The sequence below is a fragment of the Oncorhynchus clarkii genome, chromosome 29, assembly GCF_045791955.1.
Source record: "Oncorhynchus clarkii lewisi isolate Uvic-CL-2024 chromosome 29, UVic_Ocla_1.0, whole genome shotgun sequence".
NCBI classification, from domain to species: domain Eukaryota; kingdom Metazoa; phylum Chordata; class Actinopteri; order Salmoniformes; family Salmonidae; genus Oncorhynchus; species Oncorhynchus clarkii.
Genome location: NC_092175.1, coordinates 33,174,482 through 33,194,501, shown reverse-complemented (window position 1 = coordinate 33,194,501; position 20,020 = coordinate 33,174,482). Strand labels below are relative to the sequence as shown.

At 44.4% G+C, this 20,020-nt stretch overlaps 1 protein-coding gene across 2 annotated transcripts in view; it reads left to right on the top strand.

The window, feature by feature from the left end:
- Nucleotides 1–15,674: 15,674 nt before the first annotated feature.
- Nucleotides 15,675–20,020, top strand: part of LOC139388133 (mucin-2) — a 77,828-nt gene continuing 73,482 nt past the window's right edge. The window contains exons 1-2 of one of the 2 annotated variants that reach the window (XM_071134715.1): nt 15,675–15,891; nt 16,751–17,040. In XM_071134715.1, the coding sequence (XP_070990816.1) occupies nt 16,875–17,040 (166 nt within the window). In that variant the 5' untranslated portion in view covers nt 15,675–15,891; nt 16,751–16,874. Of the gene's footprint in view, nt 15,892–16,333; nt 17,041–20,020 lie in introns of those variants that run through there. The other variant, XM_071134714.1, reaches the window with a different exon arrangement.

The following is a 20,020-nucleotide window of genomic DNA, read 5'->3' as shown; positions in this document are numbered from 1 at the left end:
TATTTATCATCATTAGTCATTTAGGTCAACATTGGATCATTCAGAGATCCTCACTGAACTTCTGGAGAGAGTTTGCTGCACTGAAAGTAAAGGGGCTGAATAATTTTGCACGCCCAATTCTTCAGTTTTTGATTTGTTAAAAAAGTTTGAAATATCCAATAAATGTCGTTCCACTTCATGATTGTGTCCCACTTGTTGTTGATTCTTCACAAAAAAATACAGTTTTATATCTTTATGTTTGAAGCCTGAAATGTGGCAAAAGGTAGAAAAGTTCAAGGGGGCTGAATACTTTCGCAAGGCACTGTACATTTGTGGATCAAAGTGGAGGAGAGATTGACTTTATCATTACTTGTTTTTGTTAGAAGTGTTGACAAGCTGAATGTACCGAGGTGTCTGTTCAAACTATTAGCACACAGCTCGGACACCCATGCATACACCACAAGACATGGGCGGCTCACAGTACTACAAAGAGCCATGGCTACATGTAACTCTATTCCACATAAGGTAACTGATGCAAGCAGTGGAATCGGAATTAAAAAAACATATATAAAAATACACCTTCTGGAACAGCATGGACTGTGAAGAGACACCCACAGGCACAGACACACATGCAAATGATAAAACACATACTCTACACACATGTACACATAGATGTTGTATTGTAAATATGTGGTGGTGGAGTGGTGGTCTGAGGGAACACACTGAATGTGCTGGATAAGGTGTTATGGCATGTAATGCAAGTAGTATTTTAAACTGTATTTAACTGTCTTATGTTGCTGGACCCTGGGAAGAGTAGCTGTTGACAGTGTCGCGGTAAGGGATTTTGCTATAGGACCGTTAAGGTACCCCCGTCGAGAGTGATACAAGTCTTCTCACTCAAGTTCTTATGTCACCCGGCTAACTGGTGACTCACAGATCCGCCGGACTGGCCTGGTTATGTATCCTGCCCTTTTATTCGGAGATTAGCCTTTGTGGTGCCGTTAGGCGTGTTTCGGGATCTTAGATAATATCAATCAGACTTAGACTACCTCTTCCCTGTGGTACCTTTACCAGGCATCTTTAGTTCCCAAAGAGTAGACTCTTCAACTCGCCATTGTTCTATAGGATTCCCAAAGAGTAGACTCTTCAACACGCTGTTGCTCTTATAGGGTTCCCAAAGAGTAGGCTCTTCAACTCGCCGTTGCTCTATAGGGTTCCCAATCACTCTAGTATCTAGACAAACGATTTACGATTTAATGCCTAAACCCGTCGGTTAGTACTGCTTGAATATTAATACAGAGTAACTTTGCTTTTTACAATATAAATGAGTTGGCTGTTCAATCCTTTAAATTGTCTTTTGTGTAGAAACTAGACTTGTTCCCCTAGAACGGGCGTGTCAGAGGCGTTCTCTCCCCTAGGGTTTTGGGTCTAGTTTCTACTTTTTATTCAATGTTTGCAAGTCACACAGTTTCTTCTTTGTCCTTAATCTATAACATCAACAATCATCAAAACACTTACTACTATTAATGTATTACAACAAGCGGTTAATTACCTTAGCGCAAGTTGACCTGGTTGGTCCCCAAAGAGTATGTTCTTCCACTCACAAATTCTCCAGAGGCTTATCCAATCACTCAGGATCTGTTTCTCCTACTAGAAGTTTGTACTATGATTTACTGATTAGTGAAGAGAACGGTTCTAGACAAAAAAAAACTTATAACACCACTGTTGCTATTCATCCACTTCAGTTAGGAGGTGGATTTATTCCGCACGAGGAGTGTGGAGGGTAGTTGTCTCAGTATGTCTCGTTCAGAAATCAGAAGTCAAGAGATACAATTGTTCTAGAGTATGAAAGTCAGATATGACCTTTTAGGTTGATAATAGTTGAAGTATCACGAGCTGCTTGAGTTTGAGAGCCTTCTCATGCTGTTTAGCATCACCACCACCAAACTTCCATCACGAAAACTCTTGGCAGACACAACTTCTCCTACTTTACTCTTCAAATCACAAGCCAATGCAATCAGACTTACCGCTGTGACTCCACCATTGTCCTTAAACTTCACCGACACCTTGAACTCCACGTCTCTCCATACAACACTGTGAACCAAACCTCCCTCATCACTACTCTCCCCTGAACAAAAGATCCTCAGTCTTCCTCTTCTTCATATCTATTTGCCCTACTCTTCCTCCACCTTTTTCCCCTCCACCGCTACACTGCATCCAATCCTCCTCAACCCCTAACCCCTCCTAACTTTCCATCCATCTCTGCTACAGTCAAAGCCCGGTGTTACTCAACCGCGTCAACATTTAAAAAACCTGTGGTTTTCCAATCCGAATCAGACACTGTTGATTCACAAACCTGACACCAATGTGATTTGTTGATTGCTTGCTTGCTAATAATCTTGTAGACCAGACACTTCCAGCCATGCACAATTAGGGGAGAAGGGTGCAATTGCAGCCCGCAATTCGGGGCACGCCTGCATTCCGGCATCTGAAGAACCTCTCTTTAAACTTCTATTGGTCGGGCCTCCTGGGTGGCGCAGTGGTTAAGGGCGCTGTACTGCAGCGCCAGCTGTGCCACCAGAGACTCTGGGTTTGCGACCGGGAGGTTCGTGGGGCGACGCACAATTGGCCTAGCGTCGTCTGGGTTAGGGAGGGTTTGGCCGGTAGGGATATTGTCACGACTTCTGCCGAAGTCGTTGCCTCTCCTTGTTCGGGCGGTGCTCGGTGTTCAACGTCAACGGTCTTCTAGCCATCATTGATCTATTTTTCATTTTCCATTGGTTTTGTCTTGTCTTCCCACACACCTGTTTTCAATCCCATTCATTAACTGTTGTGTATTTAACCCTCTGTTTCCCCTCATGTCTTTGTCAGAGATTGTTTTATTGTCAGTGTTGTTTATTTGTTGTATTGGTGCGCGACGGGTCCTCGTACCCATGTTTTTTCATGTCTGTACTATTTAGTGTTATGGAGCATGTTCTGTGGACAGTTATTAAAAGACTCCATTTACACTCTATTTCGACTCTCCTGCGCCTGACTTCCTTGCCACCTATACACACGGCGTTGACAGATATCATTGTCTCATCGCGCACCAGCAACTCCTGTGGCGGACCGGGCGCTGTGCACGCCAACCAAGGTTGCCAGGTGCACAGTGTTGCTTCAGTCTACTGTGTACTAGAGTAGCTAGCCGGATGCGGTGGTGACTGGTAGACCGTGTCCTTTGGCCCCGCCTGTCGGGCACTGTTTTCCCGCAGTTCTGTTAACAGATGAGAATGGCGCTGGAATGTATAGCGGATGTTTTAATTCAGCTATTTTGTGTATTTTTGTCCACCTTTCTGCCATCGTTTCCTATGACCAAAAATTGTTTTTGGACATCAGAGCATCACTAACCTCGATTTGGATGAAGATTTCTACTTCAATGAGTTGGCGGGACAGGACATACTCTCACCCCGGACCAGGCCTTAATCCCAGACACGCGGAAGAGAAAGAGATGGTGATATAGAAGCCGACGTGGGGGTACCCTGATTAAACTACGGAGGCAAGTAAATAATTTGCCTCCACCCTATTCTATTGGCGAATGTACAATCACAGGAGAACAAACTGAATGAGCTCCTTTTGAGAATGTCCTATCAACGGGACCTGAAGAACCACAATATCCTGAACAAGGACATGGATATTATTCTAGCTGGTTTTTCTATGCATCAGAAAGACTGAACGGCAGCGTCAGGTAAGCTCAAGGGTGGAGGTGTGTGTCTCTTTGGAACAGCTGGTGCGCAATCACTAATATTAAGGAAGTCTTGAGGTTCTGCTCGCTGCGTTAGAGTACCTTATGATAAGTTGTAACCATACTATTTACAAAGAGAGATGTCCTCCATATTTTTGTAGCTGTTTATTTACCATCAAAAAAGATGCTGGCACTAAGATCGCACTCAATGAGCTGTTTAGGACCATAAACAAACAAGACAATGCTCATCCAGAGGCGGCGCTCCTAGTGGCCGGTGAATTTAATGCAGGAAAACTGAAATCCGTCTTACCTCATTTCTACCAGCATGCCATGTGCAACTAGAGGTGAAAAAGCTCTATATCACCTTTTCTCCACACACAGAAATGCATAAAAAGCTCTCCCTCACCCTTCATTTGGCAAATATGACCGTAACTCTATCTTTCTGATTGCTGCTTACAAGCAAAACTCATACATGAAGTACCAGCGGTCAACACGGAAGTGATCAGATGAAGCCAAAGCTACAGGACCGTTTCGCTAGCACAGACTGGAATATGTTTGGGGACTCACTTGATGGCATTGAGGAGTTTACCACATCAGTCACCGGCTTATTAATGAGTCCCTGCAGTGACCATACATACAGTGCCTTGCGAAAGTATTCGGCCCCCTTGAACTTTGCGACCTTTTGCCACATTTCAGGCTTCAAACATAAAGATATAAAACTGTATTTTTTTGTGAAGAATCAACAACAAGTGGGACACAATCATGAAGTGGAACGACATTTATTGGATATTTCAAACTTTTTTAACAAATCAAAAACTGAACAATTGGGCGTGCAAAATTATTCAGCCCCTTTAAGAGAATACTTTGTAGCGCCACCTTTTGCTGCGATTACAGCTGTAAGTCGCTTGGGGTATGTCTCTATCAGTTTTGCACATCGAGAGACTGAATTTTTTTCCCATTCCACCTTGCAAAACAGCTCGAGCTCAGTGAGGTTGGATGGAGAGCATTTGTGAACAGCAGTTTTCAGTTCTTTCCACAGATTCTCGATTGGATTCAGGTCTGGACTTTGACTTGGCCATTCTAACACCTGGATATGTTTATTTTTGAACCATTCCATTGTAGATTTTGCTTTATGTTTTGGATCATTGTCTTGTTGGAAGACAAATCTCCGTCCCAGTCTCAGGTCTTTTGCAGACTCCATCAGGTTTTCTTCCAGAATGGTCCTGTATTTGGCTCCATCCATCTTCCCATCAATTTTAACCATCTTCCCTGTCCCTGCTGAAGAAAAGCAGGCCCAAACCATGATGCTGCCACCACCATGTTTGACAGTGGGGATGGTGTGTTCAGCTGTGTTGCTTTTACGCCAAACATAACATTTTGCATTGTTGCCAAAAAGTTCAATTTTGGTTTCATCTGACTAGAGCACCTTCTTCCACATGTTTGGTGTGTCTCCCAGGTGGCTTGTGGCAAACTTTAAACGACACTTTTTATGGATATCTTTAAGAAATGGCTTTCTTCTTGCCACTCTTCCATAAAGGCCAGATTTGTGCAATATACGACTGATCGTTGTCCTATGGACAGAGTCTCCCACCTCAGCTGTAGATCTCTGCAGTTCATCCAGAGTGATCATGGGCCTCTTGGCTGCATCTCTGATCAGTCTTCTCCTTGTATGAGCTGAAAGTTTAGAGGGACGGCCAGGTCTTGGTAGATTTACAGTGGTTTGATACTCCTTCCATTTCAATATTATCGCTTGCACAGTGCTCCTTGGGATGTTTAAAGCTTGGGAAATCTTTTTGTATCCAAATCCGGCTTTAAACTTCTTCACAACAGTATCTCGGACCTGCCTGGTGTGTTCCTTGTTCTTCATGATGCTGTCTGCGCTTTTAACGGACCTCTGAGACTATCACAGTGCAGGTGCATTTATACAGAGACTTGATTACACACAGGTGGATTGTATTTATCATCATTAGTCATTTAGGTCAACATTGGATCATTCAGAGATCCTCACTGAACTTCTGGAGAGAGTTTGCTGCACTGAAAGTAAAGGGGCTGAATAATTTTGCACGCCCAATTTTTCAGTTTTTGATTTGTTAAAAAAGTTTGAAATATCCAATAAATGTCGTTCCACTTCATGATTGTGTCCCACTTGTTGTTGATTCTTCACAAAAAAATACAGTTTTATATCTTTATGTTTGAAGCCTGAAATGTGGCAAAAGGTCGCAAAGTTCAAGGGGGCCGAATAATTTCGCAAGGCACTGTACATATCCCAACCAGAAGCCATGGATTACAGGCGGCATCAGCGCTGTCGAGCGGGACACTAACCCGGACGCTTTTAAGAAATCCTGCTACGCCCTCCTACGAACCATCAAACAGGCAAAGCGTCAATACAGGACTAAGATCTAATTCTACTACACTGGCTCTGACAATCGGCGGACGTGGCAGCGCTGGCAAACTATCACAGATTACAAAGGGAAACCCAGCCTCAAGCTTCCCAGTGATGCAGGCCTACCGGATGAGCTAAATGCCTTCTATGCTCTCTTTGAAGGCAAGCAACACTGAACTTAAAAGTTTTATTTCACCTTTATTTACCAGGTAGGCCAGTTGAGAACAAGTTCTCATTTACAACTGTGATCTGGCCAAGATAAAGCAAAGCAATGCGACAAATACAACAACACAGAGTTACACATGAACAAACATACAGTCAATAACACAACAGAGAAGAAAAAATAGAAACATCTATGTACAGTGTGTGAAAATGTAAAAGAGTATGGAGGTAGGCAATAAATAGGCCATAGAGGCGAAATAATTACAATTTAGCATTAATACTGGAGTGATGGATGTGCAGATGATGATGTGCAAGTAGAGATACTGGGGTGCAAAAGGGCAAAAGGATAAGTAATAATATGGGGATGAGGTAGTTGGATGTGCTATTTACAGATTGGCTGTGTACAGGTACAGTGATCGGTAAGCTGCTCTGACAGCTGATGATTAAAGTTAGAGAGGGAGATATGATTCTCCAGCTTCAGTGATTTTTGCAATTTGTTCCAGTCATTGGCAGCAGAGAACTGTAAGGAAAGGCGGCCAAAGTAAATGTTGGCTTTGGGGATGACAAGTGCAATACACCTGCTAGAGCGTGTGCTACGGGTGAGTGTTGCTATGGTGGAGAATTTACAGTCTAACCAGACACCTAGATATTTGTAGTTGTCCACATATTCTAGGTCAGAACCGTCCAGAGTTGTGATGCTAGTCGGGCGGGAGGATGCAGGCAGCACTCGGTTGAAGAGCATGCACTTAGTTTTACTAGCATTTAAAAGCAGTTGGAGGCCACGGAATGAGTATTGTATGGCGTTGATGCTCATTTGGACCATGCATGAGAACACCAGCCATTCCTGACGACTGTGTGACCACGCTCCCTGTAGCCAATGTGAGTAATACAGTTGAAGTCAGAAGTTTACATACACCATAGCCAATTACATTTAAACTCAATTTTTCACAATTCCTGACATTTAATCGTAGTAAACATTTACTGTCTTAGGTCAGTTAGGGTCACCACTTTATTTTAAGAATGTGAAATAATACTAGTAGAGAGTGATTTTATTTAAGCTTTTATTTCTTTCATCACATTCACAGTAGGTCAGAAGTTTACATACACTCAATTAGTATTTGGTAGCATTGCCTTTAAATTGGTTAACTTGGGTCAAACGTTTCGGGTAGTCTTCCTTTTGGCACATTCCTCCTGACAGAGCTGGTGTAACTGAGTCAGGTTTGTAGGCCTCCTTGCTCGCACACTCTGTTTCAGTTCTGCCCACACATTTTCTATAGGATTGAGGTCAGGGCTTTGTGATGGCCACTCCGATACCTTGACTTTGTTGTCCTTATGCCATTTTGCCACAACTTTGGAAGTATGCTTGGGGTCATTGTCCATTTGGAAGACCCATTTGCGACCAAGCTTTAACTTCCTGACTGATGTCTCGGGATGTTGCTTCAATATATCCACATAATTTTGCTTCCTCATGATGCCATCTATTTTCTGAAGTGCACCAGTCACTCCTGCAGCAAAGCACCCCCACAACAAGATGCTGCCACCCCCGTGGTTCACGGTTGGTTCACGGTTGGGATGGTGTTCCATCTACGTAACATTGCAAAAATCAGAAACTTTCTGTCCAAAAATGATGCAGAAAAATTCATCCATGCTTTTGTCACTTCTAGGTTAGACTACTGCAATGCTCTACTTTCCGGCTACCCGGATAAAGCACTAAATAAACTTCAGTTAGTGCTAAATACGGCTGCTAGAATCCTGACTAGAACCAAAAAAATTGATCATATTACTCCAGTGCTAGCCTCTCTACACTGGCTTCCTGTCAAAGCAAGGGCTGATTTCAAGGTTTTACTGCTAACCTACAAAGCATTACATGGGCTTGCTCCTACCTATCTCTCTGATTTAGTCCTGCCGTACATACCTACACGTACGCTACGGTCACAAGACGCAGGCCTCCTAATTGTCCCTAGAATTTCTAAGCAAACAGCTGGAGGCAGGGCTTTCTCCTATAGAGCTCCATTTTTATGGAACGGTCTGCCTACCCATGTCAGAGACGCAAACTCGGTCTCAACCTTTAAGTCTCTACTGAAGACTCATCTCTTCAGTGGGTCATATGATTGAGTGTAGTCTGGCCCAGAAGTGGGAGGGTGAACGGAAAGGCTCTGGAGCAACGAACCGCCCTTGCTGTCTCTGCCTGGCCGGTTCCCCTCTTTCCACTGGGATTCTCTGTCTCTAACCCTATTACAGGGGTTGAGTCACTGGCTTACTGGGGCTCTCTCATGCCGTCCCTGGAGGGGGTGCGTCACCTGAGTGGGTTGAGTCACTGATGTGGTCATCCTGTCTGGGTTGGCCCTCCCCCCCTTGGGTTGTGCCGTGGCGGAGGTCTTTGTGGGCTATACTCAGCCTTGTCTCAGGATGGTAAGTTGGTGGTTGAAGATATCCCTCTAGTGGTGTGGGGGCTGTGCTTTGGCAAAGTGGGTGGGGTTATATCCTTCCTGTTTGGCCCTGTCCGGGGGTGTCCTCGGATGGGGCCACAGTGTCTCCTGACCCCTCCTGTCTCAGCCTCCAGTATTTATGCTGCAGTAGTTTATGTGTCGGGGGGCTAGGGTCAGTTTGTTATATCTGGAGTACTTCTCCTGTCCTATTCGGTGTCCTGTGTGAATCTAAGTGTGCGTTCTCTAATTCTCTCCTTCTCTCTTTCTCTCTCTCGGAGGACCTGAGCCCTAGGACCATGCCCCAGGACTACCTGGCATGATGACTCCTTGCTGTCCCCAGTCCACCTGACTGTGCTGCTGCTCCAGTTTCAACTGTTCTGCCTTATTATTATTCAACCATGCTGGTCATTTATGAACATTTGAACATCTTGACCATGTTCTGTTATAATCTCCACCCGGCACAGCCAGAAGAGGACTGGCCACCCCACATAGCCTGGTTCCTCCCTAGGTTTCTTCCTAGGTTTTGGCCTTTCTAGGGAGTTTTTCCTAGCCACCGTGCTTCTACACCTGCATTGCTTGCTGTTTGGGGTTTTAGGCTGGGTTTCTGTACAGCACTTTGAGATATCAGCTGATGTACGAAGGGCTATATAAATAAATTTGTTTTGATTTGATTTGTTCTTCGGCTTACAAGCGTCCCCCTTTTTCATCCAAACATAACAATGGTAATTTTGGCCTAACAGTTCTATTTTTGTTTCATCAGACCAGAGGACATTTCTCCAAAAAGTACGATCTTTGTCCCCATGTGCAGTTACAAACCGTAGTCTGGCTTTTTTATGTCGGTTTTGGAGCAGTGGCTTCTTCCTTGCTGAGCGGCCTTTCAGGTTATGTCGATATTGGACTTGTTTTACTGTGGATATAGATAATTTTGTACCTGTTTCCTCCAGCATCTTCACAAGGTCATTTGCTGTTGTCCTGGAATTGATTTGCACTTTTCGCACCAAAGTACGTTCATCTCTAGGAGACAGAACGCATCTCCTTCCTGAGCGGTATGACGGCTGCGTGGTCCCAAGCTTCCAAAGCCATGACATCATTTTATAGAATTTTCCAAGTTTTTTAAAGGCACAGTCAACTTAGTGAATGTCAACTTCTGACCCACTGGAATTGTGATACAGTGAATTATAAGTGAAATAATCCGTCTGTAAACAATTGTTGGAAAAATGTACTGGTCATGCACAAAGTAGATGTCCTAACCGACTTCCCAAATCTATAGTTTGTTAACCCGAAATGTGTGCAGTGGTTGAAAAACGAGTTTTAAGTGTATGTAAACTTCCGACTTCAACTGTACCTTTAAACAGGTTAACATTCACAAGACCGCAAGGCCAGACGGATTACCAGGACAGGTACTTCGAGTATGCGCCGACCAGCTTGCAAGCTTCCAAACCACCATAGATCCACAGATGACACAATCTCTATTGCACTCTAAGCTGCCCTTTCCCACTTGGACAAAAGGAACACGACTTCAAAACCATTATTAAGTTTGCAGATGACACAGCGGTGGTAGGCCTGATCATCGATTACGATGAGACAGCCTACAGGGATGCGGTCAGAGACCTGGTGGTGCGGCGCCAGGACAACAACCTCTCCCTCAACGTCAGCAAGACAAAGGAGCTGATCGTGCACTATAGGACAAGGCTGTAGTGGAGCGGGTTGATAGCTTCAAGTTCCTCAGTGCCCACATCACTAAGGATCTATCATAGTCCTAAAACAGCAACACAGTCATGGAGAGGGCACGAAAATGCCTCTTCCCCCTCACGAGACTGAAAAGATTTGGCCTGGGCCCTCAGATCCTCAAAGATCTACATCCGATTGAGAGTATCTTGACTGCTGCATCACTGCTTGGTATGGCAAGAGCTTGCCATGCGACCGCAAGTCTCTACAGACGGTAGTGCGAACGAGCTCCCTGCCTACCAGGACCTCTATACCCGGTGGTGTTTGAGGAAGGCCCTAAAAATTGTCAAAGACTCCTGTCACCCAAGTCATAGAATGTTCTCTCTGCTATCGCATGGCAAGCGGTACTGATGCACAAAGTCTGGAACCAACAGGACCTTGAATAGATTCTGCCCCTCAAGCCATAAGACTGATAAATAGTTAGTCCGGTAGCTATGTGTTTAACTATTTAACTAAACACAGCAAAAAAAGAAACATCTCTTTTTCAGGACCCCGTCTTTCAAAAATAATTTGTACAATTCCAAAGAACTGATCTTCATTCAAACACTGTTTCCCATGTTTGTTCAATGAACCATAAACAATTAATGAACATGCACCTGTGGAATGGTCGTAAAGACACTAACAGCTTACAGACGGTAGGCATTTAAGGTCACAGTTATGAAAACTTAGGACACTAAAGAGGCCTTTCTACTAACTCAAAAGAAAGATGCCCAGTGTTCCTGCTCATCTGTGTGAACGTACCTTAGGCATGCTGCAAGGAGGCATGAGAACTGCAGATGTGACCAGGGCAATAAATTGCAATGTCCATTCTGTGAGATGCCTAAGACAGGGCTACAGGGAGACGGGACATACAGCTGATCGTCCTCGCAGTGGCAGACCACGTGTAACACCTGCACAGGATCGGTACATCCGAACATCACACCTGCGGGATAGGTACAGGATGGCAACAACAACTTCCCGAGTTACACCATGAATGCACAATCCCTCCATCAGTGCACAGACTGTCCGCAATAGTCTGAGAGAGGCTGGACTGAGGGCTTGTAGGCCTGTTGTAAGGCAGGTCCTCACCGGACATCACCGGCAACAACGTTGCCTGTGGGCACAAACCCACCGTCGCTGGATCAGACAGGACTGGCAAAAAGTGCTCTTCACTGACGAGTCGTGGTTTTGTCTCACCAGGGTGATGGTCGGATTCGCGTTTATCGTCGAAGGAATGAACGTTACACCGAGGCCTGTACCGAGGCCTGTACGGGATCGATTTGGAGGTGGAGGGTCCGTCATGGTCTGGGGCGGTGTGTCACAGCATCATCGGATTGAGCTTGTTGTCATTGCAGGCAATCTCAACACTGTGCGTTACAGGGAAGACATCATCCTCCCTCATGTGGTACACTTCCTGCAGGCTCATCCTGACATGACCCTCCAGCATGACAATGCCACCAGCCATACTGCTTGTTATATGCGTGATTTCCTGCAAGACAGGAATGTCAGTTTTCTGCCATAGCCAGCGAAGAGCCCGGATCTCAATCCCATTGAGCCCATCTGGGACCTGTTGGATCGGAGGGTGAGGGCTAGGGCCATTCCCCCCAGAAATGTCCGGGAACTTGCAGGTGCCTTGTTGGAAGAGTGGGGTAACATCTCGCAGAAAGAACTGACAAATCTGGTGCAATCCACGAGGAGTACTCAATGTAGCTGGTGGCCGCACTGACTATTACTTTTACTATTCCCCTTTGTTCAGGGACACAGTATTAAATTTCTGTTAGTCACATGTCTGTGGAACTTGTTCAGTTTGTCTCAGTTGTTGAATCTTATGTTCATACAAATATTTACACATGTTAAGTTTGCTGAAAATAAACTCAGTTGACAGTGAGAGGACGTTTCTTTTTTTGCTGCGTTTATTTGCATTGACCCTTTTTGTACTAACTTCTTTTACTCATCACGTACGCTGCTGCTACTGTTTACTCTCTGTTACTAATACTAAGTATTCAGAACCCTTGACTTTTTCATATTTTTGTTACGTTACAGCCTCATTCTAAAGCCTTATTCCTCGTCAATCTACACACAATACCCCAAAATGACACTGCGAAAACCTGTTTTTAGAAAATACAGAAATACCTTATTTACAAAAGTATTCAGACCTTTTGCTATGAGATCGAAATTGGGCTCAGGTGCATCCTGTTTCCATTGATCATCCTTGATGTTTCAACAACTTGATTGGAGTCCACCTGTCGTAAATTCAATTGATTGGACATGATTTCGAAAGGCACAAATCTGTCTATATAAGGTCCCACAGTTGACAGTGCATGTCAGAGCAAAAACCAAGCCATGAGGTCGAAGGAATTGTCCGTAGAGCTCCAAGACAGGATTGTGTTGAGGCACAGATCTGGAGAAGGGTACACAAAGATTTCTGCAGTATTGAATGTCCCCAAGAACACAGTGACCTCCATCATTCTTAAATGTAAGTGGTTTGGAACCACCAAGACTCTTCCTAGAGCTGGCCGCCCGGCGAAACTGAGCAATCAGGCGAGAAGGGCCTTGGTCACTCTGACAAAGCTCTAGAGTTCCTCTGTGGAGATGGGAGAACCTGTCAGAAGGACAACCATCTCTGCAGCACTACACCAATCAGGCCTTTACAGTAAAAGGTACATGACAGCCTGCTTGGAGTTTGCCAAAAGGCACCTGAAGACTCTCAGACCATGTAAAACAAGATTCTCTGGTTTGATGAAACCAAGGTTTAACTCTTTGGCCTGAATGCCAATTGTCATGTCTGGAGGAAACCTGGCACCATCCCTATGGTGAAGCATGGTGGTGGCAGCATGTGGGAATGTTTTCCAGTGGCAGAGACTGGTAGACCAGTCGATGGAAAGATGATTGGAGCAAAGTACAAGAGATCCTTGAGGAAAACCTTCTCCAGAGTGCTCAGGACCTCAGACTGGGGTGAGGATAACAACCCTAAGCACCCAGCCAAGACAACGCAGGAGTGGCTTTGAGACAAGTCTCTGAATGTCCTTGAGTGGCCCAGCCAGAGACCAGACTTGAACCTGATTGAACATCTCTGGAGAGACCGGAAAATAACTGTACAGCGACGCTCCCCATCCAACCTGACAGAGCTTGAGAGGATCTGCAGAGAAGAATGGGAGAAACTCCCCAAATACATGTGTGCCAAGCATGTAGTGTCATACCCAAGATGACTCCAGGCTGTAATTTCTGCCAAAGGTGCTTCAACAAAGTCCTGAGTTAAGGGTCTGAATATTTACGTAAATGTGATATTTCAGTTTTGTATATATTTTAAATGTGCAAAAATGTATGGGGTATTGTGTGTAGATTGATGAGGGATTTAATACATTTTAGAGTAAGGCTGTTGCGTAACAAAATGTGGAAAGAGTCAAGTGGTCTGAATCCTTTCCGAATGCCCTGTATCAATTACCTCGTATATGCTCATCAACTCGGACTGGTACCCTTTGTATATAGCTAAGTTATCGTTACACATGGTGTATCTATTAATCCTTGTCATTATTACGTGTCATTGCTTTTCTATTATCTCTCTCTGCGTTGTTGGGAACGGACCGTAAGTAAGCATTTCACTGTTAGTCCACACCTGTTTTTACGAAGCATATGACGAAGAAAATTGGATCAAATGTTATTTTTATTTGACGGAGAGGGCAGGTATTTGGCAGAGGGGAGCGAAGGACACTGTGCTGTCCCTGTTGAGGACACCGGTACATGGGAGGCGGGGGCGAAAAAGTCTGCTAATACTTTTATTGAATCTTTTGACCAACAGGAATCACCGTATGCAGGAATGCCCCGAATTGCAGGCCACAATCACACACTATTGGATTAGGGGGGAAGAGACTTTAAGGACACTGCCGACCTGCAAAACAACTAACCAACATCGAGCTTTAGCCAAACCTTAACCAAGCTCCTAACCCGTGGCAGGTAGCCTAGCGGTTAAGAGCCCTGGGCCAGTAACTGAAAGGTCTCTCGTTTTAATCCCTGAGTGGACTAGTTGAAAATAATAATATGTTGATGTGCCCTTGAGTAAGGCCCTTAACCCTAATTGCTACTGTAAGCCGCTCTGGATAAGCACGTCTGCTAAATAACCTAAAATGGGACCCTAACCTAATTTTATACAATTCTGAAATGAAATATCGGTTTGCAGGTCACGAGTGTCCATATAACATTTTCCAATTAGGGGACCAGGTTAGTTTAACGATGATGATGCTACACCCGAAAACCATTTGGGGGACGGTACAAGATGGCTGTGTGAGTGGTCGCATTAAACAGAGCTCCTGAAAACCTTTTGTTTTTAAACAAGCCCTAATTTGATTTGATAACCTGGAAAAATAACAAATAAACTCCCTGTAATTTTTCAAATACAACCAGCAGATGGTGCAATTGTTAAAGCAATTTGTTACGCTGCGACGTAAGGGACCTTGAGGAGTGATGCCTCCATAAAGCTGCCTCCGCTGATTTCAGTACAGTGTATATTTGGGAAACAGCAGGTGCCTACTTGCTATCAGAGTTTCCCACCAAAGTAAGTACAGGAAAGCTTTACCACATATAGAAGACTGAATAAACCTACTGCACAATAGTCCATGGTTTGTATTTCAATTACCATTATTGTTTTTTAAATTGAATAATTTTTGGGCTTAACCTATTGATATCATTTTTCTAATCTGACTAAATCAGATCAATTGCAAATATGATGAAAAAAAGCTTAATTTACAGGCCTAGGTGTCTGTCCACCAGAGTGTGCTATTTACTTAGATTTGGAAGTGGGGTATTGTATTGATATTGGCATTTCTGAAGACAACTGTAGACTTATCTTATTCTATGTGTCGTTGTGTTTTGGAGTCAAGTGTTTTTTTGTTTTTTGTTGGTTAGTTTGGTTTTTAGAAAGCGATAGAGAGGTTATACAGGAGTAGTGGAGTGGAGGGGGACGAAGCGGACCAATGATTTTATGGGAGGAGGAGCTGTGTAGTCGGGGGAGGAACTGTGTAGTCAGGGAAGAGGAGTGGTAGAGCTTTAGGGGAAAAAAGAAAAGAGGCTGAGTTTGAGGAGGAGAAATGTGAGGAGTAAAATCACAATGTGCAATTACATTTTTTTTTAAATCTATATTTTTAATAACTATACAATTGGTTGGGCAATAGAAACATGGTTTTCAAACAGCAGCTTGTTTTCATTTCTCTCTGCCTAACAGGATGCTGTTACTACATTTACAGCTAGGGTAACTGAGCTCTGTTTCCTGACTTTCTTTTTTTTCACCAAGATAATTAGTGTGTGTGTGTGTGTGTGTGTGTGTGTGTGTGTGTGTGTGTGTGTGTGTGTGTGTGTGTGTGTGTGTGTGTGTGTGTGTTACGGAGAGAGAGTGAGAGACAGTTCATGGAATGCTGTGATGTCATCAGCTCAGTCATACACAAAGGCAAGGAGGAGGACACACAAGCACACTCGCTCGAATAGTTACTCTGCTGTGGAGCATCTGCACCCCCACTGTGAGTACATCCTACTTAAATAACATATCCGTTCTCTCACACATTCTGCTGAATTGTCTATTACAGAATGCCTCTCCTTTGCTGTCCTTTTTTCCCCCCACTAAGCGTTGAGTAGAAAGAAACCAATGTGTTTGCCAGCAGTGACAGTTCTCAGTCTCCGGCTACCTTTGTCTCCCTCCAAATGTTGCTTATACTGTTTCCATTGTTAATATTACCACCATGCCTAGTGAAGTACATTCAGCCCCTCTGCTACAACAGCGTTCTGCTCATGCTGTCCTGGGATGTGACCCTGTAGTTTGGTTACAGCCCAATAACGGCCATGTTGAAATGGAGCAGCTGTCTCTTGGGAGTTTGAAAAAAAGGAAGGGGGGTTGGAAAGGGATGTGTGTGTGTGAAGGAGGAGGAAAAAACCCACCCATTCCTTTGGAATCGGTTCCCATCCAGAGTCAGACACTCTCAGAGCCCTGACATGGCTTGAGTGAGGAAACCAGGGTTTGATGGAGGGAAAAATAGATAACTGAGATTACTAAGAAATGAAAAAGAAGACAGTAAGTAGTGACATCTTAAGAGGAGAACAGATAAAGAAAACCAAGGCAAGAAAAACTGTCTAGGATAACTAAAGATAGCAGTAGGATTAGCATACAGTAGGGACTAGGCAGTGCCAATCATCTGCAGTGCAGACAGATGTGATGTAGCATTTTCCCTGAAGCAGAGTCTCCCAGTGATGGCTGCCTGACGAGGGCTGACGACGAATGACGTGTGAGTGTCGAGGGAGGAGGAAGTGTCAGCTCAGAGGACGACAGAGGAAGCAGTCTTCAGCTTGTGTGTGTGTGTGTGTGTGTGTGTGTGTTTGTGACAGACGAGCCCCGATCTTCTTCTTCTCCTCATGAGGCTCGTTTAGAAACCAACTCATCTTCAGGAAACTGTTGGCTTAAGGAGTCAGGACAGTACCCCTCCACCTCCAGCCCACCACCGCCGCCACCATGCTGCAGCAGATCTTAAAGGACATGTACATTGACCCAGATGTGTTGGAGGCCCTAAATGAGGATCAGAAAAAGACCCTGTTCCTGAAGATGAGAGAGGAGCAGGTGCGGCGCTGGACAGAACGTGAGGAGAAAGAAGTGGACCATAGGCCAAAGTCAAATACAGGTACCAACTCCTCTCACTCACTCCTCTCTACCTTTTCTACTACATCTTCACATACTGGGGCTGACAGGAGCCATAGTACCTATGTGCCAGAAAGTATCATTACCTGCTTATGAAATAAGCCTACAAACATGTTCCATTGAAACCTACCCACCTGGTCTTTCTGAAGCCAAGTACATTAGACAAGTCTTAGATACAGTGGGGAGAACAAGTATTTGATACACTGCCGATTTTGCAGGTTTTTCTACTTACAAAGCATGTAGAGGTCTGTAATTTTTACCATAGGTACACTTTAACTGTGAGAGACGGAATCAAAAATCCAGAAAATTACATTGTATGATTTTTAAGTAATTAATTAGCATTTTATTGCATGACATAAGTATTTGATCACCTACCAACCAGTAAGAATTCCGGCTCTCAAAGACCTGTTAGTATTTCTTTAAGAAGCCCTCCTGTTCTCCACTCATTACCTGTTTGAACTCATTACCTGTATAAAAGACACCTATCCACAAACTCAATCAAACAGACTCCAACCTCGCCACAATGGCCAAGACCAGAGAACCGGGTAAGGACATCAGGGATAAAATTGCAGACCTGTACAAGGCTGGGATGGGCTACAGGACAATAGGCAAGCAGCTTGGTGAGAAGGCAACAACTGTTGGCACAATTATTAGAAAATGGAAGAAGTTCAAGATGACGGTCAATCTCCCTCGGTCTGGGAGATTGCTGCTCAAGACAGCGCACGTCCAGGCCCGTCTGAAGTTTGCCGATGACCATCTGGATGATCCAGAGGAGGAATGGGAGAAGGTCATGTGGTCTGATGAGACAAAAATATAGCTTTTTGGTCTAAACTCCACTCGCCATGTTTGGAGGAAGAAGAAGGGTGAGTACAACCCCAAGAACACCATCCCAACCATGAAGCATGGAGGTGGAAACATCATTCTTTGGGGATGCTTTTCTGCAAAGGGGACAGGACGACTGCACCGTATTGAGGGGAGGATGGATGGGGCCATGTATTGCGAGATCTTCGCCAACAACTCCTTCCCTCAGCATTGAAGATGGGTTGTGGCTGGGTCTTCCAGCATGACAACGACCCGAAACACACAGCCAGGGTAACTAAGGAGTGGCTCCGTAAGAAGCATCTCAAGGTCCTGGAGTGGCCTAGCCAGTCTCCAGACCTGAACCCAATAGAAAATCTCTGGAGGGAGCTGAAAGTCCGTATTGCCCAGCGACAGCCCCGAAACCTGAAGGATCTGGAGAAGGTCTGTATGGAGGAGTGGGCCAAAATCCCTGCTGCAGTGTGTGCAAACCTGGTCAAAAATTACAGGAAACGTATGATCTCTGTAATTGCAAACAAAGGTTTCTGTACCAAATATTAAGTTCTGCTTTTCTGATGTATCAAATACTTATGTCATGCAATAAAATGCTAATTAATTACTTAAAAATCATACAATGTGATTTTCTGGATTTTGGTTTTAGATTCCGTCTCTCACAGTTGAAGTGTACCTATGATAAAAATGACAGACCTCTACATGCTTTGTAGGTGGGAAACACTGCCGATTTTGCAGGTTATAAAATACTTGTTCTCCCCACTGTATGTTGGTGTATTTTCTGCTGTGAGCTGCAAGCATGTGGTTTACCTCTGACAGACATCCTGTGATGATGCGTCTACTGAAAACGTTGTCAGTTTCAACTGCTGCTTTTTGCAGGCCCTGTGTGTGGGTGTCTGCCTGCAAGGTTATGCACTTTGTTTCAATCAGATGGCATTACCTGTTTATATTATGCTAAGCAGGCCTAAGAGTAGGTAATGGCTAAAAAGGCTACTTGTGTCTTTTGTCAAATGACTACCTGCAGTTACCAGGGTTACCATTTACTGTCATAATAGGAACACTGGAGGCTATGAGGAAGTAGCCCTGCCTTGTGTAGCATCACTGGGGTGAGAGAAAGGAGGAGGTCTTCAACTCGGGTTTCTAGTCATTTCCAGTAACTATTTCTAAAAGAGTAGTCCTACTGCCAGATCAGGATGTGGCCCTGCTATCTCGTTTGAGGAAATGACATACTTACAGCTGACTCGCCCACAATTGATTGAATCATTGGTTCAATAATCAATTGTTTTTAAAGGGGCCTTATCAGTGAACACAAAGCCCGTCTTAGTGTAAGACAACAAACATCCGAAACAGGTGCCATGCAGATCTGATACTCAACAACAACAACAACAGAGCAGAATGTCTAATCAGAATGTGTGTGTGTGTGTGTGTGTGTGTGTGTGTGTGTGTGTGTGTGTGTGTGTGTGTGTGTGTGTGCGTGTGTGTGTGTGTACAGAGCTTTGCTTTAGATTATTGTGTTCCCAGTGAAGGGAGAGGCCTGATGTCTGGAATGTGTGTGTGTCGGAAAAAAAAGATAACAGAACAGAGGAACATGCGATAGACAGAAATAGTGGCAGCTAGTGTTTCACAGAGAGTAGACTGTTATTTTCAATGTTAGAGAGGAACTCAACTGTTCTTCTATTGTGTATTTCAGCTGAAATGAAAGGGTCATTACGCACACCGCTACAAACGTAGGCAGGCTGTAATTCTATCCTGAAACTGGTTTGGTGTAAGGCAAAATCTTGCCCGTCTGCATTTTCTCGGTTGCAAGTAGCCAGTCCCTGAGTGGGGAATTTGTGTGGTAATGATGACTCGGTTCACAATGTGCTTTACCTTGACATTCCACAGAAGGAATCTGAGATCACAAGACAAAGCTTATCATGAGAAGATTGAGAGAGAAAGAGAGAGAGACACGCAACAGTGGAGGAAAATGAGTCCATGATGGCTGGCTGTGGGTCACTGTAGCACATGTTTTTGCATTCATTCTGCTTGACGTGTGAATAGGATCAGGGGAAGTCTGGTTTTGGCGGCAATAGACATTTGACAACAAAGCACTGATTATCGAGCGTCTGAATGTCAGACAGGGAGGAGGGAGAACAGAGGCCTCTATATCGGCT